The sequence below is a fragment of the Urtica dioica genome, chromosome 10 (genome assembly GCF_054948205.1).
Source record: "Urtica dioica subsp. dioica isolate 48M chromosome 10, U.dioica_male_clone48M_v1_H2, whole genome shotgun sequence".
NCBI lineage: Eukaryota > Viridiplantae > Streptophyta > Magnoliopsida > Rosales > Urticaceae > Urtica > Urtica dioica.
The window spans coordinates 23,704,506-23,727,099 of NC_142765.1; the positions used below are offsets into that span (position 1 = coordinate 23,704,506).

Here is a 22,594-nt window from a genome sequence, read left to right on the forward strand (position 1 = left end):
TACTAATTTCCGACATAGATTTACACAAAATGGAAAGATAAATCTGGGTTTTTTTGTTCGATTTTGGAAAAACATGGATTTTGTGTTAGTCATCTTCCTCTGGGATAAAGATTCATGTATTGTTAATAGTTGTTAATATTCGTGTATAGCTTATTCATAATCCTAGATTTTTGCCTTAAACCCTAGAAATTTTCAGACGAGATTTGGGAGTTCGGGTTTTAAATAGCTTGATGTGTATATCTTGTTATGATGCCTTCATATCAATAATAGATGTATTGTTCAAGGTTTGGTATTGTGTCAGGGTGTTGTGAATGGCATTGGAAAATTGGCGATTTTGATGTGTGTGTGTGTGTGTGTGTGTATATTTACTGCATAATATGTCAATGACTTGTGTATATTTACTAGTGGACGAGTTATATATGGCTTGTGGTCTAATTAAAAGGAAAAATGTGTGCATGTATATGTCAATGACTTAGGTGTGATGTTGTTGAAAAGGAATATGATGTCTAGGTATTTTAGATGTTATTGTTTCTTTGTTAAAACGTGTATTTACTGTCGAAAATGTGAATTAAAAAGTTGTGACGAAAATATTTCCATGTATTTACTGCTGAATATGTCAAGTTATGAATTTGTTATATCTAATGAAATTGGAATATTAACACGTATTTACTGAAAACATGGTTAATAGAGCTCAACCACGAAGGCGAGAACAAAAATAACTGCCGTCAGAAATAAGGCGCTCACAATAACGCCGTCTACTGAAAACAGTTTGTAAATAATTTTGATTACATTATGTATTTACACCACCTGACAATGGATTATGGTTTTCCAGCCATTGACGTTCAAAAAGCTTAACTGCAACATAACAGTGACAGTAAATATACGTAAATACAATAGTAATTTTATGTAAACCGGTGCGAAAGTAGCCTAAAATTTCAAAAAAAAAAAAGAAAAAGAAAAAAGAATACACCATCTGATTCATTCAGAGAAAACCCAGACATCTTGTGGATTGGTGATATTTTCAGACGTTTGAATAATTTATGAGCGCTTGGCAATATAACATCTATTAAGGAAGATCAAACTAAAAAGTAAAGAAATAATCAAAACAGTAAATAAGGAATAAAAATCAAATATATAAGGAAACAAAATAACAATGCACAGCCACGTTAATTCAGTTGCTATATATAAGGAAATAATTAAACAACTAAATCGTGTTCACACATAAATTCGGTCAGTTCAAATTTAAAGTTTCGGAAAGCCTAAAAAATTCAAATTTCAAATATTTTCAGAATTCAAAACTCTAAAAGGAAAGATTTCGGAATTGAAAAAATATCTAATTGGGCCACGTCATCCGAGTAGCTATTTACTTAATATTTACAAAACCTTGGCTATTTAGCAAATCCCAACGTTTGAGTTGACTATTTTGCTAATTTTTTTGTATATTTATACACGGAGGTTACAAGATATCTATAACATAGATAATAAAGAGCTACGCTCCTTCCAACTTTTCTTCAGAAGCTGACACGTGGTTGTTCCTATGGGTGACACATGGAAATTCTAAAGAAAAGAATCATCTCACGCGACCTTCTATTTTTGCTCAAACATCTCACGCAACCTTACAACTTAATCTTCTTTTTTCCCTAAAAAATTAAATTTTCCTAACAAAAAGTTAAAAAGTTGAAGATAAACAATTGGGTCTCGGATGACTTTTCCACTTCTTTTTGCTTTATGGCTATTCCTATGCGATGGTGAAACACACTGATGACCTTCCAACTTCTTATTTTTTCGTTTTCCTAGGAAAAGTTCCTAATAAAATGATGAAGACAAAATATTGGGGCTCTCTCTTTCTCGTAACCTTCTCACTTCCTCTTCCTTTTTACAATTCCAATTTCCTCTCCAAAAAATAACCATACCAGCATATATAAAAAAAGAAGATTTGACTTCGATCGAGATTTTGCCACAACTCCATGGTCAGCTCTTTTCCAATCTAATCTCCTTCAAACTTCACCTCCGGCGGCGATTTCGTTGCAGGCTCGGGCTAGAAACCCTCTCCTAGGTGAGCTTTTTTTTTAAACAACGAATTATAAGTTATAGGAAAATGGTAAAATCAAAGTATTAGAGAAGTGTGATTTGCCTTATTGAATATAGAGGAATCACAAGAAGAACCCAGGTTCTTAATCGACATTAATGTTTGAATTCATTTTCAGTGTCTGGCTCAGGAACGTCGACTTTCTCCAAAGTTGCACGGAGGAACACCACTTTGTCTGGTCTATCAAAAAGGACATCGCCAGGTACTACTCTAATGAAACATGAGTTGGTATTGATTATTAATTTGTTATACGATATTGATTCACAAATTCCATGAGCTATGGATCGTAGTTCAGATTCGGCACTGCTGCGAGATACAACCTCTGTTTACTCAATTTTTAGACTTTATATGATAAATTATGAATTTACGGAGACAAATTTGTTGTCCGGTAATGAAGACGTACTATTTGCATATGTGTGAAGTACACTAAGCTTTCAAGATTGTGATTTATTAATAGGAATACTGAGATATATCATTCCAAAATGCGGTGAAGAATTACCATTAGTGAAATCAACATTTGTTAGTTACACAGGCCAACAGTGATCCTAGCAAACAAATAATGAAATAGAAGAGCTCGTACAGACAATACAATCCGCCACCTTCTTGTTCTTCTGCTCGATCCCATGGCTGCAAGAGTTCTAATTGTGCAGCCAAGAACACATCCTCCACAATTCTTAAGGTCAGTCAAATTCTGGTCGTTGAGTTTAAATAATATTTGGCAAAGAAGTGTAGACCAGCTTTTCTTTTGGACGAGCTGAGGAACATCAATGGTAATTCGTATTAGCGTATATAATAATATATTAGTCATTATTATTATTATTGTATTTAGGATTATTTCCTTTTTTGTTGTATTAGGGTTATATATACCCAGACTATTCTACTTCTTTGCTATGCAATTCATTATTCAGAGTTCCTCATTTTCTCTGAATCCCTAAATTTTCATGATATCAAAGCCATCTTCTCCATTCATGGCTTTTGATAATTGATTGAAGAAAGTTAATATACCAAGCACGGTGTTCGCGGATCTTTGGTATTTTCGCCTCCTTTTCTTGATTTGTGGATGTCGTAATTGGTTGAGTGATTATCATGTTCATCGGTTTGGTGCTGTTTGGATGCGTTGTTGATTTCGTTTTCGGATTTCGATTTGGGGGTTTCTCTCTGTTTGTCTGGATTTCGTTTTTTGGAGTGTTTGGATTTGTGCTTTTTTGATATGGCGGGTCGTAGATTTGATTCCCTTCAGGCAATTGGTGTTCAACTGGATGGCAAAAATTACTCATATTGGAGTTATGTTATGAGGAATTTTTTGCGTGGAAAATCGATGTGGAGTTATGTGACGGGTGTGCGTCGTAAGCCTACCGATGAGAATGCTGAAGATTTTGCAACTTCGATTGATGTTTGGGAGTCTGACAACGCAAAAATTATCACGTGGATTAACAATTCTGTTACCCACTCGAACGGTGCTCAGTTGGCGAAGTACGAGACTGCGAAAGAGGTCTGGGGACATCTAGAGAGACTCTATGCTCAGTCTAATTTTGCCAACCAGTATCAGTTGGAGATGGATGTTCGTGCGCTTCGGCAAAACGGTTTGAGTATTCAAGAGTTCTATTCTGCCATGTCCTCATTGTGGGATCAGTTGGCATTGACTGAGTTGGCTGAATTGAGGGCAGTGTCGGCTTACATCTCTCGGCGTGAAGAGCAGCGATTGGTTCAGTTCCTGCTGGCCCTTCGTGACGACTTTGAGGGATTGCGTGGTGCGATTCTTCACCGCAGTCCTCTTCCTTCTGTTGATTCTGTGGTCAACGAGCTGTTGGCCGAAGAGGTTTGTCTCAAGTCCAAGATTGACAAGGAGAGTCCATCACCTGCGGTGCCTGCTGTCCTTGCTGCCCCGTACCGTTCTCCTGATGGTAGTACGCCCAGGTCATCACTCCCTCTGAATAAGTGTGCCTTCTGTAAAGAGAAGAGACATTGGAAGGCTCAGTGTCCGAAGTTAGGCAGGGACAGAGCACAGCCGCAGCAGCAACAACAACAACGCCCAACCCAGCCTCAGTCTCGCCCGACGGTTCCGTGGGCACCCCGTTCGACGGCTCTGTGGGCACCTCGTGCATTAGCTCCGTGGGCACCTAGTCCGACACCTCCGCCCACCAACGACGTTGCTGCCCCATCTGTGGACCCGTACATGTTTGAACAGTTCTTTGCCTCTCAGTCTCATGCCATGTCAGCCTCTTCCTCTAAAGGTTTGTCCTCATCGTCAGTCTCAGGTATACAATCCTCCATTTGGATACTTGATTCGGGTGCCTCCAACCATATATCCCCTCATTTTTCATCTTTTGTGTCTTTGTCCCTCATTCCTCCATACTCATTATGACCGTTGATGGCACCCCTATGCCATCAGAGGGTTTTGGTTCTGTTGTTACATCCCATATTTCCATTCCTGATGTCTACTATATTCCTAGTCTTGCTTTAAATCTTGTGTCTGTTAGTCAATTGACCGATTCTGGTTTCGTAGTCATTTTTTCTTTTTCATCTTGTTGTGTTTAGGATCCGCGATCTCAGATGGTGATTGAGACATGCCGTCAGCAGGGGGGACTCTACGTCTTGGATGAACTTAAAGTAACGGATGTGGCTGCCTCTAGTGTAGATTTATCTTCTTTTCGTTTGAGTTATTTGTCGTCAAACATTTATTTGTGGCATTCTCGTTTGGGTCATGTTTCAGCGTCTCGTTTGCGTTTTTTGGTTTCTACGGGAGTTTTAGGAAATTTGAACTCCCAGGATATTTCTGATTGTAGTGGTTGTAAACTTGCAAAATTTTCAGCTTTACCTTTTCATAAAAGTGTTTCGTCTTCTCTTGCTCCGTTTGATCTTGTGCATTCTGATGTGTGGGGACCTGCTCCCGTGTCTACTAAGGGTGGTTCTATATACTACGTTTCATTTGTTGATGATTTCACTCGTTACACTTGGGTTTATTTAATGAAGCGTAGATATGATTTTTTGAGCATTTATCGTGATTTTAGAGCCCTCGTCAAAACACAACATTCTGCTGTCATTAAATGTTTTCGTTGTGATTTAGGAGGTGAATATACTTCTAACGATTTTTCCCAGTTACTTGCTTCCGATGGGACTATCCGCCAAACCTCATGTACTGACACACCTCAACAAAACGGTGTAGCTGAAAGGAAACACTATCACCTCGTTGAGATTGCTCGCTCATTCCTCCTGTCTACCGAGGTTCCTAGTATTTTTTGGGGGGAAGCTATCCATACCGCTGCCTATGTCATAAACAGAATCCCAACCTCTTATAATTCAGGTTTGTCCCCTTTCGAAAAGTTGTTTGGAAATGTCACTGATTATGCCTTTTTGCGTGTTTTTGGTTCCACTTGTTTCATGCTCCGACCTCACGTCGAGCGCGATAAATTGTCTCATAAGTCTGCTTTGTGTGTTTTTTTGGGATATGGTGTTGGTCAAGAGGGATATCGTTGTTTTGATCCGGTTAGTCAGAAATTGTATGTCTCTTGTCATGTTGTGTTTTTAGAGCATATTTCTTTCTTCTCTGTTCCCGCTAGTTCTCAAAGCATGGCTCAGAATGATCTTATTCGCATTGATCCTTTTGATATCGACACCGATGAGGTTGTACACACTGATACTTTGGTTCCTGAGACACGCACGCCTCTGACCCTTCCTGCTACGACTGCTCAGCCATCACTTGAGATTGCGGATCATCCTCCTCTGCATCAGTCCATCCGTCCTCGTAAGTCCACTAAACTTCCTGATTTTGCCTGTTCTTCATACTCTTACCTCTTTTTGTCACGACCTGCAGGACACCCGTCGCCCTCGGATCACAACATTTCCCATAATATTTTCATAACCATTTATATTTTCAAACGAAATAAACGTAAAACATTTTCAAACGTCATTTACAAAACGTTTATTAAACAACGGAAATAAAATTAATTTACATATAAGGAATAGCAAGGGTTCCTAGAGCTAGTCCGCTAAAAACCGGTAAAAATTTTCGCTTCTAAAAGAGTTACAAAAATGCGGACTACCCTAGCTTACTATTCGTAAGCACGGGACCATAATCGTGCTAACCGAGTTTCAAAACGTAAAAAGAGTTTCGGGCCAGTTATCTAAACATTATTATATTATAAGAGTTCAAACAAAAGCTATATAAAAACTTTCACGGGCATACAAGCTCGGTTTTCAAAAACCTGATACCCATTCTCTAAAAAGACACTTCCTATGTCACAGGTCGTCATGAGATCTACCTTGACTAACACTCCTGCTTTGCCTGAGCTTTTCCTTTATCTACAAGAAGAGGGATTTATGGGGTGACTCACACCGACTCAATAAGTAGGATATGTAACCTACTATTACATGAGATGCATAGATGCAGATGATGAACTCAAATGACAGTTTCAGAAGAATAAAGAAGTTCAATCATTCAAGTAGCATAGCGAAAGATTATTCAATAACAGAAGCATATATATAGTTTTAGAACTCAGTTCTAAAACAATCAATCACATAATCATATAGGAATTCGGCTAACAATAAATTTCCTAGGAACTCATCCATCTCACTCATCCCGACGCCTTACATCAGTGGACTGGCCAATCAACACTTCAGTTCGCAGCCGTTCATAAGAGATGAGTAAACCATTCTGAGAACTCGAGCCTAGTCCTCGGAAGGCCGAAGTTCTAACGTCTGGGATCCACTAGCACATGTAGGAGGGCCTTAACGCGTGTTTGGTGGAGGGAATCAAACCCTCACCAATCCCTGGTTACTCCAGGGTTTCATATTTCCCTCAGGACAGGTAAGCCACCCGTCGACTCACCTGAAGCCACCCATCGACTTCCCATTAAAGGGCCTTTGGGAATGCCACCCGCTACATTGCCGACAAGGGTTCATTATGTTTTACAGGAGCTGTCTACAGCCTACCTGTCTATCTTATTATATGAGGAGATCTTATCGGGGTGAAACCCGTCATTAACATTATTAATCTCACTGTATGGCTCTTTTAAGTATTTTAGAAAGAATTGTCAACAGCTGTGAAGCTGGACCTCTTCCTAGAACAGTTCCTCTCGGGATTGAATCCGGAGGATACCGTCTTTCCTCCTCCTGTTGTCCTCCTCATCAGGACATATGGGGTAAAATCTATTACAGAAGCCTAACATAGTTTAAAGGCTTCAAGGTTCTTAACCCACTAATCGTTTAACTCTATCATTTTATTATCTTATTAGTTAGTGGCCGAAGCCTTATTCGGTCGTCTTGTCTAACTGAGGATTCCTCTTGGTTTTAGGATTAAACGAATAAACATAAACAATTATTCTACTAGGCACCATTCCCCTTTTGGCGACTCACCCCTAAATCCCACTTACCCGGAATAGTTCGTCGGAGAACTTGATGAATTTCGGAGGACACTTTGCTTTACACGCTTCCCGAGACCTTTAGCACGTCCTGAAGCGTCGAGAGAACTAGAATCCGCAGTTGAAACTTCGTTAGTTATTGGATTCGAAACTACTTGAAAATATAAGGTTCGTTGTCGGGATTAGATTCGAGTCGGTTCGGAATTCGAGAATTTAATTTATTATTCTCTGGTTTTTCGGAAGTCAAACTTATTCAAGACTCGCGTATTTTCGTATCGAGAATAATACGAAATAAAATCCAATAATATGCTTATGAGTCTTAAATAAATTGATCCGAATAAAAAGTAACCGAGAATTCCAAAGCGAATAATTAAATTAAATTATTAAACGTTGTTAAATAAATAATCATAAATTATTTATTTAAATACAGAAAATACATTACATAATCAAATCCAAGAGTATTTAAACGCTATAAGCGATTTTAAAAAAACTCACGAGTTTATCGAGCTTTAACTACGATAACTCTTTTCTCGAAAATTTCAAATTCCGGCTTCATTGCCTTTGACTCTGCCGGTTCCCGCTCGTCCGTCCAAATCTGTAATCAAATCGCGGAAATCCGATAACGAGTTAATTCACGATTCCCAAACTCTTATCCATTTCCAAAATTCGAATCCCGATCTCACGACTTAAAACCCGAACCCAAATCAATTCAAGCAAACGTAATACGAATCCACACTAACCAAAAATCGTTCTCAACAACCCGTGATTTATAACGAAACTCAACGAGCCTAGATACATATTCGATTCAAAATCGTCACCCAGCAATTACCAACCCAGAATCAACATTAACAATACCAAACAGATTCCAAACAGCAAGCCAACATTCTTACACGGCCAAAACAAGCCCTCGGCCAAGACAAAACACTCGGCCAAAACAACAACTTAACCAAGACAACAGTCAAATCCAAATATCCAGAATTCCTAAATCTCATCACAGCCTCATAACAGCAACAAACAGAATTCCTCAACCAAACCCAAAGAATTCACACGGCCAAGACAAGTAAATTAACTAAAAATTCGTCCGAAATTCAAACAAAATTCAAACAGCGATCTCAAACAATACCCGAACACCAAACAAGCCACAAAAAGTCTCAGAATCATCAAACTAACCCCATAGATTAAAAGCCCTAAAATTTGAACTCTTCAAACCCTAGTTCATGAGATTTTCGGCCAAATTCAATCCAAAACAAGGAAATTCGAGTTCAATGAACAAAATCAAGCCATCAACATCAATAATCGAGCTCCAACATCATATAAAACCAACCAATTTCACTGAATTCAACCCGGAACCACAAACCCCCAAATTCGAATCTTAGAACCCTAGATCTCACAAATCCATTCGGGTTTGATTTCCTTACCAAGATTTTCGTGAATTTGGACTCCTCGGCGTGCTATCTCTCTTTCCCGGTGTCTCTTTCTCGGGCGGTGGCCACGGCGAGCTCGCGGCGGAGTTGCTTCCTCGACGTGAACGCGCGGCGACGTGGCTCGGTGGCTTGATGGCGCGCGAAGAGGAGAAAGGAAGAAGAAGAGCGAAAGAAATGGCGGTGATGGTGAGGCTCGGTGGAGCTTGAAGGAGATGGCCGAGTTTTTTTTTTCTTTTGCAGGTGTGCTCAGTGTGTGCGCGGGACAGGAAGAATAAGAGAAGAAAAGAAAGAAAGAAAAAGAGAAATGGTGAGGTGGCCGAATATTAGAGGAGGAGAGAAAAAAATAATATCTACGTGGCAGCCATTCCTTAGGCCACGTTTCAAACCAAACGACCCCTCTATAAGTTTTTCTTTCAATCTCGTCCTTCATTTTGTTTCACATAAGTCCTTTCAAAATAAAATCTCACAATCTTGTCCTTAATTAACTGAAAATAATCTCGAAAAATAACCGAGAAAATTCTCATTAATTCTCGTTACCTTGAATATATATATTTAAGGGATTTCGGAATTTATTTTCACTCTTGAGATTTTTAAATCTCCGAGTACATTCCAAGTAATTTTATTCGGAAAATAATTATCGAGTTTACTCGAGTATCCTTATTCCGAAATTTCGTCACCCTTAAATATTATTTCCTTCGTTCTCAAGCACTTAAATTTATTCCAACATTCAAGTGCTTTCAAAAATCCTTTTCCTTATATTCGGATTATCGAAATTCATCATTTCCTTATTGATTTATCCAAATTTATTATGAATTTCTTTCGAAATTCTAAAATTCCACTTAGAACGTGAAACGAGAAAGTATAGGGAGAAAATTTCCGATCATTCTAAACTAGAGATTGTGAATTTCTATAATTCATTCAACAGAGAGAGAACAAAATTTCCTTTATTTATTAATGAGAGGAAATTTTTACAGAGGCTGACGTGTACAAAAGTCGGGTCTCACACTTTTGTTTCCTTTCTCGTGTCTCTTCACTCTTTGTCTGAGCCTTTGTCCTATAGAGAGGCTGTTGTTGACCCCCTTTGGCAGACTGCTATGGCTGAGGAACTTACTGCTCTACATCAGACCCACATTTGGGACTTCGTACCGTTGCCGTCAAGGAAGCGGGCCATCGGTTCTCATTGGGTTTATAAGATCAAGACCAAATCAGATGGGTCCGTGGAGCGGTACAAGGCCCGTCTTGTTGCTAAAGGTTATTCTCAGGAGTATGGTATGGATTATGAAGAGACTTTTGCACCAGTCGCAAAGATGACGACGATTCGCGCTCTGATCGCAGTGGCTTCCGTACATCGTTGGCAGATATCTCAGATGGATGTGAAGAATGTCTTCTTGTATGGTGATCTTCACGAGGAGGTCTACATGACACCCCCTCCTGGTGTCGCGCATCAGCCCGGTCATGTGTGCAAGCTGCGCAAAGCTCTTTATGGTCTAAAACAAGCTCCCCGAGCTTGGTTTGAGAAGTTCTCCACTGTGATCACCTCCCTTGGTTTCATTCCTAGTCAGCACGATTCCGCTTTGTTCGTTAAGCATACAAGTACATGTCGTATCTTCTTGTCCTTGTATGTTGATGACATGATTATTACCGGCGATTATTATGATGGGATTGAATCGTTGAAGTCTGACTTGGCTCGGTGCTTTGCTATGAAAGATCTGGGTTCGTTGCGTTACTTTTTGGGTATAGAGGTGACTTTTTCTCCAAAGGGCTACCTTTTATCTCAGTCAAAGTATATATCAGATCTCTTTGAGCGCGCTCGTCTCACTGACAACAGGATCGTTGATACTCCTCTTGAAACCAATGCACGCTACTCTTCATCTGATGGGTCTCCTCTGCCCGATCCCAGTCTATACCGCACGATGGTTGGAAGCTTGGTTTATCTCACGGTTACTCGTCCTGGTATTGCGCATGCTATTCATATTGTCAGTCAGTTTGTCACTGCTCCTACCACAATTCATTGGGCTGCCGTTCTGCGCATTCTCAGGTATCTTGTGGTACTCAGTTTCAGAGTCTATTGTTCCCCTCCTCGTCTTCATTAGAGTTGCGCGCTTACTCTGATGCCGATTGGGCTGGTGATCTTACGGATCGCAAGTCCACCACTGGATTCTGTGTTTTCCTTGGAGATTCACTCATCTCTTGGAAGAGCAAGAAGCAGGATGTTATTTCTCGCTCTTCCACTGAAGCTGAGTATCGCGCTATGGCTACGACTACATGTGAGATTGTTTGGTTACGCTGGATACTTGCTGATCTGGGTGTCACTCTTCATCATCCTACGCCGTTATACTGTGATAATCAGAGTTCCATTCAGATTGCTCGTAACTCGGTCTTTCATGAGCGAACCAAACATATTGAGTTGATTGTCATTACACCCGCCATCATCTACAGCTTGGTACAATCACATTGCCATATGTTCCCTCTTCGCTTCAGATTGCCGATTTATTTACGAAGGCTCATTCCACTTCGTGCTTCCGCTTCTTAGCTGACAAACTCTCAATGCTTATTGCTGTAGCATCGTGAGTTTGAGGGGGGATATTAGCGTATATAATAATATATTAGTCATTATTATTATTATTGTATTTAGGATTATTTCCTTTTTCTTTATTTCCTTTTTTGTTGTATTAGGGTTATATATACCCATACTATTTTACTTCTTTGATATGCAATTCATTATTCAGAGTTCCTCATTTTCTCTGAATCCCTAAACACTACAACAAATACGACATTTACCGACGATTTTTTTCGTCGCTAAAAACCCCATAATCGTCGCTAATTCTCTTTAGCGACGATTTTAGCGACGATAATAATCGTCGGTAAATGTGCGTGCCTAAATATATTTAGCGACGATTTTTTCGTCGCTAAATAATTACCGACGATATTAGCGACGAAATAGTCGTCCCTAAATGTCGTGACGAGAAGTTTTTTTTCCATTTTGAAACAGGAAATTAGCGACGACTTTGTCGTCGCTAATTCACGCGCGAAAATTTCCCGCGTGAATTAGCGACGACAAAATCGTCGCTAATTTCGTCCCTAATTTTTTTATTTTTCTCGTCGTTAATTATTTTTTTTTATGAAATTCTAAAATGAAAAATCAAATAAAAACTAAATTATATTATCCAAATCAAGAAATAAAAACTAAATTATATTATCCAAATCAAGAAATAAAAACTAAATTATATTATCCAAATCAAGAAATAAAAACTAAATTATATTATCCAAATCAAGAAATAAAAACTACTCGCGACGTTTGTTTTGTCGTCCCGCCGCTCGTTTTCCTCCTCCCCGACGTGAAACGCTCTTTTGCTGGCGCTGAAGTTCTGCAGGCTGCGGCGTCGGAGTAGATTGACTTGGTCCGCCGGGCGTCGTCTGCTGGCTGGCGTCGGGAGTCCTCTGATGGCCACCCGTCGGAGTGTGGACGTCGCCCGTCGGAGTCTGCTGGCTGGCGTCGGGAGTCCTCTGCTGGCCGCCCGTCGGAGTGTGGACGCCGGCCGTCGGAGTCTGCTGGCTGTGGGATGACGGAGCCTGCTGCGAACTCTGCGAAAATTGGGACATGAACGAGCTAAGGTTGAGGCCGGGCACCTGACTCTGTATTGTCTCGGCTAACGCGGCGAGGGTCGATGTCAACACCTCCTGCGAGACATATCCTGGTTGCGACGTCCCAGCCTCCGAACCGTAGACTTCGGCGAGCAACCCGAGAGTGTTCGCGAACGTCGCGAGATCCGGATCCATCTCACGCTCTGGCTGCAAGAACGACTGAAACTCCTCGTTATAAACGACGACTTCCTTCACCCCGGGGCGCCGTGCACGCTCAGATCGAAGGCCGACCGTCGGCCCACGCACGGCCGGTTCGATATGCTCGTCTTCTTCTTCGACGCCATCACGTACGGGCGCCGACTGGCAATAATTCGGGAGACGGGTTAAGAAGTCATCCCCGCCTCCGCTGCCTCCAGCTCCTGTAGCCGCAGCCATCTGAAATTCAAAACAAAATACGATCCTACCGAAATTTCGGCAGAACCTCCCCTATAAACTTAACAACCCGGCATCAGCCTTTAACTTTAAAACCTGCATAGAAACATCCTAAAACTAACAATAAATCCAACCTCAGTGGTTCGATTATTAAAATTCATAATCCAAATCAACTAATTAATTTATAAACTAATTGTTTTTACATGTTTTTACATAATTTTACCATTTGTAACTAACTAATTTTACAATTTTACCAAACCAATTAATTAATTTCACATAAACTACCTAATTTTCGTTAAACTAACTAATTCGTTAATTCATACATAAACTACAAAAAATTCGTTAAACTACCTTTAATTCATACATAAACTACATAAACAATTTATAACTAAGTAATTAATTACCATTTATAACTAATATATAAATAAAGTTATATATATCTAACTACATTTATAACTAACTAATTTTATAATTTTACCATTGTGTTTACATGTTTTTACATAATTTTACCATTTCATAAACTAACTAATTTAAATATTTATAAAATTTATAACAAACATATAACTCATTTATAACTAATTAATTCATTTATAATTTATAAAATTTATAACAAATATATAATTCAATAAATATAAATTATGTAAATATAACTAATTAAATCATTTACATTTATAACTAATTAATTCATTACCATTTATAACTAATATATAAATAAAGTTATATATATATAAATAACTAATATATATATAACTAATATATTAATTCTATAAATAATTAATATATAGATATATATATATATATAAACTTATATAAAAAAAAAACTTACCTTCGGTCAAGGACAAGACGCGTGGCGCGGGGAAGCGGGGAGCGCAGCTACGGCGTCGGCGGCGGAGTAGTGGAGTAGTGGCGGAGCGGCGAAGGAGCTGCAACGGGCCGGGAGAGAGAGAGGTAAGGAGAGATGTGAGGAGAGAGAGAGAGAGAAGTGAGGAGAGAGAGACTTACCGGGGAGGTAGAGATCGGCGTCGACGGCGTCGGCGGCACACGGCGGAGGAGGCACACGGCGGAGGAGAAGAAAACGGAGAGAAAAATTCGATTTTAGGGTTTGGGAGCGAATGAGGGGTCTGGGTCGCGATCTGGTATTTAAAAGACATTTAGCGACGATATAATCGTCGCTAAATGTCTTTAAATTTCGTAGCTAAATCAACTTAAATTTTCAGTTCATAAACCAGGCATTTAGCGACGATTTCCTCGTCGCTAATATATTTTTACACATTTAGCGACGATAAAATCGTCGCTAAATCATTTCATTTAAATTATTTTGGGGGGATTTTTCTCTCTTTGAATTTCGTTAAATTTCGAAATTAATTCCAAACTATTAGCGACGATTTAATCGTCGCTAATTGTTTCCCCGCGAACTTAGCGACGAATTTACACATTTAGCGACGATAAATTCGTCGCTAATTATCTTTGCCGCCAAACTTTAGAAGTTTTGGCACCAAAAAATTAGCGACGGGAAAGTCGTCGCTAAAAGGGTGATTAGCGACGATTTATTAGCGACGATTAAGTCGTCGCTAATACTTCCGTCGCTAAATGTCATATTTCTAGTAGTGAAATCTTCAATTCGAACCTTCACTATTTAAACATTTATTTTATTGTTTTTTCCATTACTGTTCATCGCTTTACGGCTTGTTCTATGATGAGTGATTTTATGCTGTGTTGATGAATATGATTTTCCTCACTTCGTTTTGTTTATTGTTCTTAGCTGTTGTGTTTTTGAATGAAAAATAAAAATAAATAAAAGAATGAGTTTTATTTTGACAATGCATTGTGTCATTTTGATGAAGGACTGTTGTACTTGTTGATGGCTAACACAATCTCAGAATCAATGTGGTGTGTCACTCACTCCTCAAGAACCAGATGTATATATGAATTCACATTTTTATAGACCTGTTGTGGCTTTGTACAAGTTGGACGGCACACATTCAACTAGATTTTGATAGAGATTTTACCTCAACTCCAAGTTTGATTACAATTTCTTCATAGAATCAGGCCAAGCAACGTGTCCTCGGTGAGCTCTTTGCTTTCTCCTTTTAGAGGTAAACATAAAGCTACCCCGGTGCTGATACTATATTAGAATCAAACCCAATAGAAATGCACACTTTCATAGCTGCAATAAGTACACAATAATTGTGCAAAGTCCTCTATTGCTTGGTTTCTAATTTTGAATACTTATTAACCAATCTTGATTTGTTTGTTCTTGTTATAGTCATAATCTTGCTTCCATTTAACTTTCAGGTCTCCTTGGCAACCTTGGGAATTGCCGCTTGAGCCTTTCTACAAATTCTTAGAATGATGAGAAGCATTTGCCTATATTTTCCCATAATGTAATATTCTGATGTTTTTCCATTTCGTAAAAGCATATCATTAACCACAACACATATTTTTATTATATTTTTAGTGAATAAAAACTCTTGCTTTTTCCCTTTCATAATTGGTAATATAATAAGAAGTTGTGGTTTAGCAGTCTATTTTTAGTCTACAGACCTTGTACTTTGGCAGTATATTTTTAGTCTACAGAAACTTAGGATGTAAATCTTAAGTCTTGTTTTTCTCAAAAATAGTGTTATGCCATTGGAGCTAAAGATCTGATTCCTGGCTCTAGCATTACATTTTTTAATTTCTTCATTCAAGCTATTTTTACCTACCTTGTTTGTCCATAACAAAAGAAAAAAAAATGAAAGCTGCTTACTGTACGACAATTTCTTCACTTCAGTTTTACCTTAACTTACAGATTCTTCTGACATAGCTGCAGTGAATTCGCTAGGATCTTCAGCAATTTCTTAAGCAATGTCCACGAGAAGAAAAAAAACAAAAAAACAAAAAAACATTGTACCTGAAATTGATCATTCAATAATTAATGAAACTGCTACTACAACTATTAATGCATTTCCTACTTGTACGCCTAACACTATACGTTCTTTTCCTCGAACACCACTAGATCAAGAAAAACACAGCCAAACGGCCAACGCACGTAGAATACGCACATGCTTGTTAAATGAGAAAATGAAAAAAAAAACATTTAACTCCTCAATAAGTGCTGCTCCGATTGTTAATGCATCCATTGATTCTATAGTTAAGACTACATGTTATTCTACTGAAATACTTTCTCATGACTCACCTCTTGCGACTAGCGTGGATCCACAAAAGTTACAGAGACTCCAGCTAGCGACTGCTGCACGAAAGAGAAGGTCTTTCTTAATAAATGAAAAAAGAAAGCACAAAAGAAGTCGTTTCATCAATGAAGAGCCCTAGAGAATTCCAGGGAGGCAACAAATTTGCAAAACATTAATGGTTCATGAAGGAACTTCTTCAAACCCAATACCAGGTTATTTCGAGTACTAAACTGTAAATCTTCTGATTTACTGTGTATATTCATTTCTCGCTTCCTTTTCCAATGTGGTATACTTATTCAACAATCTTCGTTGCGTTTATCATATGCTATGTAATCTTACGACCTCGTCTTACTGATTTTTGTATTCCTATTTATTTGTATTAATTATATACGTAATATTATGCATGTGTCTATGACGTGGATATTAAGTTTGTCATCTTGATTGTCTTGCAATATATAGGTTCTTCATCTTCGTCACAGCGCAAAAGTTCCAGAACGAGGAAACAAAATGACTTTAACCTGAATGTGGTTCCTGCGAAATCTAGCACCCTTGAGGAGCCGACCGTTTGTGCGCTTTGTGGGGCTTTGTTATTTCAATTTGAAAGACAGGGCTTGTGTTGCTCCAATGGAACTGTGACATTGAAGCTTAACGAAGTACCTCATGACTAGTACGATTTATTTGTTTCTCCAACCGAGGAAGCACAACAGTTCAAGCGATGCTCTCGAGTTTATAACAGTAGCTTCGCGTTCACATCACTTGGGAGTTCATATCTATTCAGGTTTAAATACACTATTGTACACTAATAATAATACTTTAACTTAATTTTCTATACTAGGCTAAGAGTTGAGGTGGATGTTCAAGACTCGTCCGGGTTAATTTCAGCCACTGTTTTGAGCGATGGCTGAACAAATATTTTCTTGTTCTGTGTCCGACTTTGTTGACGCAACCAAAAAAGTAAGTTGACAAGTTTACTCAATCTTACCACCACATTTTTTCACTTTAAAATATCATTAAATTGTTGTTCTTGGTAAGATTTTCTTCTTCTTACTTTCATTTGATTAATCAAATTTGTCACTGCTGATCCAATTATGGTGAAGATGATTATAGAGGAATGGAAGTATAGCTATAAACTGTTTTACTTTTGTTGACTTTTTCAATATAAATATATTTGAAAAATCATTCAAGCCATGTGTGCAAGTCTTACTTTGTCTGATTCATAGTATTTTTTTATTGTTAAAAAATTAGCTTTACATCAGTTTAGTTTCAAATGCACTCTTACTAATCAAATTTCAAATCTGCTTTAAATTTGGAATATTTAATGTTCATGTTTATTTAATAGGATGAAGTCTTTCTTCGACCTTTCCGAAAAGGGCAACTGCTTTGTTTATCTGAAGACTCAAAAAAATGATTCAACCTACGCCATGGGAACAAAATTCACAGTTGTTTTTGCTACTGAAGAAAGACGAGAAATGTATCTTCATGATCCTTGTCATTGCTGTTGCTGGATTTCGATTACTACTTGAGAGTTCTAAGAGAGAAAAAGGGGTTTCCTCCTGATTTCCTTCAGCGTCATACGTCGATAACGACCCTTTGTTCCACGCGCTTTAAAAATTGGAATCAGCCGCCTCTATGTATGTGTTACAACTTACAATACTCTCTCTCTCTCTCTATATATATATATATATATATATATATATTTTTCTTTCTATAACACCACCCCTACGAAAGGTCGCATGATTCATACCCATGCTCCATATTGGTTGAGAGATATGGTGCTCGGGCGGTTGGTCGTGCTCAATTTCTAATAGAAATCTTTTGTTTCTTTTAACAAATGACACATGACAGAGAACATAGAAAAGTTCCAAGTGTTTGCACTCAATAAACTAGTGCATTTTGAGCGCGCGCGCCCGCGCACACACACACAAAATAATAATAATAATAATAATAATTCGAGAATCTCAGCCTAATCATTAGGCATCTTCCCGTCTCAGTTTTGGAAGCACTCCAGTCTGCGGGTGTTGGTGTAACAAACAGCTCGCTTTCTGAGTTTAAAATAAAAATGTTGGTGTTGCAGGGGAGAGCAACATTTCTCCTAGACTTGAAAAAAATTCCTCCTCGTATAGTTCTTCTAGAATGCTGCTCATTCCTCCTCGCACGGACGCTTCCTATCACTGATCTCGTTGTCGTCACCGTGGATCAGATTCATATCCTTCAAGTCCTTGGCGCGCAAGATGTGGACCCCACACTTTGTTGGAGGGTGGCTTTGGCAGCGTCCGTAAGAGAAATCTTCGAAAAGGTCTTCTTCCAGCCAGAACCTGAAGGAGGCCTCGACGGCGCGGCCATGGAGGTGACTGTAGTCAAAGTGCTTGTACCACATCACCACATTTCCCCGCAAAAAATCCTCGTCAAACCCACCGCAGCATTCCCACGCATCAAACGCCGAAAAAACAGCGGTCGTTTCGGGGCAAGCCTTGTCTTTTACTTTGAACTCGATTTTGCAATGAACATTTGTACAATGGCCGTGAAAGACGGTGCACAATGCAAATCCCATTATGCCCTCGCTGCGCCAGTCATCTGGGAGCGAAACCGTCACAAAATGCGACTCATTTGTGGAATGCTCACACTGGAAGTCGAAAAAATATGGAATGTTACTCCCCGGGAAAACAGCCGTCACCGCAGGGAGCGTTTTGACCTAGATGTAAGATTTTAGCACAATACTTATTTTTCTATGCTTTTAATTGTAGAATCTTTGGATTGTTAAAAAAATATATATATTAATAAAAAAGAGGGGATTACCTCCCATTTAGCTGTTGCGTAGTAATGAGAGGCCATGTGCAAGACTTTGAGTTGGAACGCGGTTATAATGTTGTCTTGTGATCGCTGATTCAAACGCGAACACTTGTCAAACCGCGTAGTGTCGAAAGTGCTGAACGTAACTTTGCGAGAACGATGCCAGAATCTATTTCTTGTCCTTTCATAAAGTCCTTGTCCGCACGACACTTGCACCACTTCCTCTAGGGATTTGCATCCCCAAGCATCGAGGCATTCGAGAGTGTACGGAAGCTCCGATATGCGTTGGATTTTCACACAACCCTTCAGCGAGAGATGTGTCAACTGCAAACCACACAAATCTCCCACAGACTCGAGATTTCTGCAGTAGCCCAGGTTTAGCCGCTTGAGATTGTTTAGATTCCCGATCGATGAGGGAAGGCACGTAATCTCACAGAACAAAAGCGTAAGCTTTTCCAGAGTAGTGTTTGTTTTTGTGATCTCTGGAAGCTTCGTCAATGCCGGACATTGGGACAGATCGAGATTGACGAGAGACGCCAGATCAAAGATGCTCTCCGGCAAGCTCTCCAGTCTTGTGCAGTCGCGTAAAGAAAGGGTTTTGAGAAGGTGTAGTTGAGATATGCTTCGAGGAAGACTCACAAGCTTTCTGCAGCAACCGAGTCTCAACTCGGAAATAGTGTTTATGTAACCGATAGACGATGGCAACTCCACTATTAGAGTCCAAGATAAATCCAAGGTCACGAGACTTGTGCTTGCTATCCACGGCAAGGTCGTGAGTTTAGGGCAACCTTGAAGGGAAAGGGTTTTCAGTGCTCTTGCATCAATGCTCTCAAGGAAGCCCAAGTTATCGCAGTAGCTAAGATCGAGATATGAAAGACTTTCGAGCTTTCCAAAAACATCCCATGGAACTTCAAGTAACCTAGAGCAGCGTTCGAGAATTATCACCTCGAGATTTGGCGCGAGAGAGAGATCTGGAAGGTAACGGAGAAACTTGGAGCTTGTTAGATCAATACTTTTAAGGTTGACTAGTTCCTGTATCAAAATATATGAATAATGAGCACTTTAGAGAGAGATTTGTATATGAATAAACTCGGCAACATAGATTTTTTATTTTCGTTTTTAATTACAAACCTGTGTTCCGTGCCATAGTTGCTCGAGTTGGCTATGGATGAGCTTGAGTTCTACAAGATAACGTGCACTGAAGCCTATTGGTACTGATTTTAGAGGGTATTTCTCCCACTCAAGATATCTAAGTGACTCGGGAAAACATTCGAGTGCCTCTACTCCCAATTTAGAAACTTCCGACTCATCATCAAGATTGTAGGAATGAAAATCATAGGGAGAACTAGATATAGAAAGAAGCCTCAACTTCTTCATTCTCTGAAACACTCTTGATTTCATGTGTAGATGTTCCTCGAGGCTTAAGGCGTCTAGAAATATCCCTTCAATTACAGCACTCCCCTAAAACAATCACACAGGTTATATGATTTTATTTCCATCATCGAAGAAAAAAATAAAGCAGGAGTACTTACAGTGTCGTTTTCGAACACATGATATGCATGTTTAGAATTCCAAAGCCTACTACGTTCACCAGGTTCTCCAGATTCTCGGCGTACAATTTCCCAACCCATTTGTTGCATCAGATCGTGCATGTCAAGACTGTTGGTCTCACCATCCAAGGTTATCAGAGACTTATCAATGAGAGCATCTATTCCTATATTCGCAAAGAGGCCAAACCCTTCTCTTCCTGTAGTCCCGTGGAAGTCACACTTATTTAATATGCTTTCCACAAACTCTCTTTTCCTTCCCTTGAAGAAGCACGCGATGTCAAGAAATATCTTCTGCTCGGTTTCGCCAAGAGCGTCGTAGCTTATTTTGAGTTTCTCAAGGATTTTATCATGGGGAATCTCCTTGAGCTTGTCCAATTCCATTTTCCAATTATCTATGCACGGGTTGCGCATAGAACGAAGGTGTGAACCGAAAACCTTTATGGCCAATGGGTTTCTTCCAACGTACTCCACAACATCCTTCACGTAATCCTCCGGGAATGGATTCTCTTTGTCAGTCTTCAAACGAAATAGCACAAGGGCTTGCTCGAGACTTAAGACATCAACCTCGTATTTAATGAACGTTGCTCCATCAATGTCGGTCCCCCGAAGCGCTGATTCGTCTCTAGTGGTTACGATAACGCGGCTTCCGTTGCCGATATGATCGCCGATTAAATATTCCAACTGCTGTTTTTCGCTTACGTCATCCAGAATGAGCAGAACCTATTAGAGTATAATTAGAATTAGTTCTTTTTTAGTCGTATTCGAGTATAATGAATATCAGCAAACACCAGACATACAATTTATAATAGAAATCTAAGTAATACCTTTGTCCGGCGGAGCCGATCTTTAGTGTGGTTCGGTACCAGTGATCCAGAATCCAACTTCTCGTCCCTTAGTAACCTAGCAATAAGTTCGTTTCGCAACCTCTCTAACCCGTATTTCTCAGACGATTCTCTAACATCTTTCAGGAAGTAGTGGCTCTCAAATTCGGTAGAAAGCCGAGAAAACACGGCTTCAGCGATGGTTGTCTTGCCAACACCACCCATTCCCCAAATACCTATTATTTGAAGTCCCGGCACTTCGGACATCAACAAAGATTTGATTTCTCTGAAGCGATTTTCCATTCCAATCAGGCCATCAAAATTATCAATTTCAACTGGAATTGCAAGTTTGTTTAATGTACTCAGAACAGTGTTCAGAATGTCCTCGACAAGCGCTGACTCGTTCCTGTACAAGAAAGCCTTAATTATCAGTTATTTAATTAGCTGAGTTTTCAGCTAAAACTGACTGACTTTGTGCAATTTACTGGAAGTGATATATAGAACCAAAACAGGAAAGAAGAATCAATATATAATCTAAACTAAATCCATGGAAAATCCAGAAATATACACGAATACATAATAACCTGAATTTTGTTAAAAGGTTGGATCGCGAATAATGCGAACCAGATAAATTCGCCGATGCTTCCAAAGCAGACCTCCACTCTTTTATGGTGTCCTTGGAGTGTTTGGGATTCTTTTCGTGTCTCTCGAAAGAATCTCTGTAGCTTCCCTGGTCCTGTTTCCGAACATGCGATGGATCTACTTCGAAGAAGATGGGCATAACGACCTGACCGAGTTCACGGCGACATCTGTGAATGTGAACAAGCTCGTTCAGACACCATGATGACGAAGCGTAGTCTTTTGAGAAGACCACCACCGAAATCCGAGATGCTTCAATGGCTGCCAAAAGCGCCGGCGTGATCTCGTCGCCTCTCTTGAGGCACTTGTCGTCGATGTAGGTTTTGATTTTCTTGCAATCTAAAGCTCTGAAGATATGACCAGTGATGCCATAGCGTGTATCTTCGCCTCTGAAACTTAGAAACACGTCGTATTTCTTGGGTGCCGCCATGGAAGAAAAGAGAGTATCTCACTTAAACAACAAAACAAAGATTAAATCAGTGATTTTGTTGGAACCATAATGACGCGCTCAATATTATTAAGCTAGCAAAAACTCCCGTTAGCTAAAAACAAATCTGTAACCCGTCAATTATTTTTTACTGGTGTTCTGCAAACTAAAATAAAAGGAAATGAAATTAATCAAGCCAAAACAGCGTATACCAGAGATGCGATATGAGTATTTAGTGAAGGAAAGTAAAAATACATTTTTCTCCGAATTCGCAATCACAAACCCGAGCGTTTCAAAATCAGCT

The 22,594-nt window shown here is 39.4% G+C and overlaps 2 protein-coding genes and 1 long non-coding RNA gene across 3 annotated transcripts; 1 reads left to right on the plus strand and 2 right to left on the minus strand.

Annotated features, from left to right (window-relative positions):
• The first annotated feature begins 3,299 nt into the window (after positions 1–3,299).
• On the plus strand, positions 3,300–5,940 carry LOC149384238 (uncharacterized). The gene is made up of 6 exons (XM_089628004.1): positions 3,300–4,347; positions 4,482–4,586; positions 4,902–4,997; positions 5,157–5,393; positions 5,619–5,820; positions 5,904–5,940. Exons 1-6 carry the CDS (start codon positions 3,300–3,302, stop codon positions 5,938–5,940), a joined length of 1,725 nt encoding a protein of 574 aa, XP_089484130.1.
• Positions 5,941–7,461: 1,521 nt separating this feature from the next.
• Positions 7,462–9,161, minus strand: LOC149384239 (uncharacterized). The gene is made up of 3 exons (XR_016301904.1): positions 8,868–9,161; positions 7,945–8,044; positions 7,462–7,557 (listed from the first exon to the last, which is right to left on the minus strand). It is a non-coding gene; the product is annotated as an uncharacterized LOC149384239 (long non-coding RNA).
• Positions 9,162–18,025: 8,864 nt separating this feature from the next.
• On the minus strand, positions 18,026–22,594 carry LOC149384240 (TMV resistance protein N-like). The gene is made up of 7 exons (XM_089628005.1): positions 22,546–22,594; positions 21,709–22,314; positions 21,228–21,644; positions 20,386–21,123; positions 19,985–20,314; positions 18,860–19,885; positions 18,026–18,755 (listed from the first exon to the last, which is right to left on the minus strand). The coding sequence occupies exons 2-7, from the start codon at positions 22,291–22,293 to the stop codon at positions 18,204–18,206; spliced, it is 3,648 nt and encodes a 1,215-aa protein (XP_089484131.1). The 5' UTR covers positions 22,294–22,314; positions 22,546–22,594; the 3' UTR covers positions 18,026–18,203.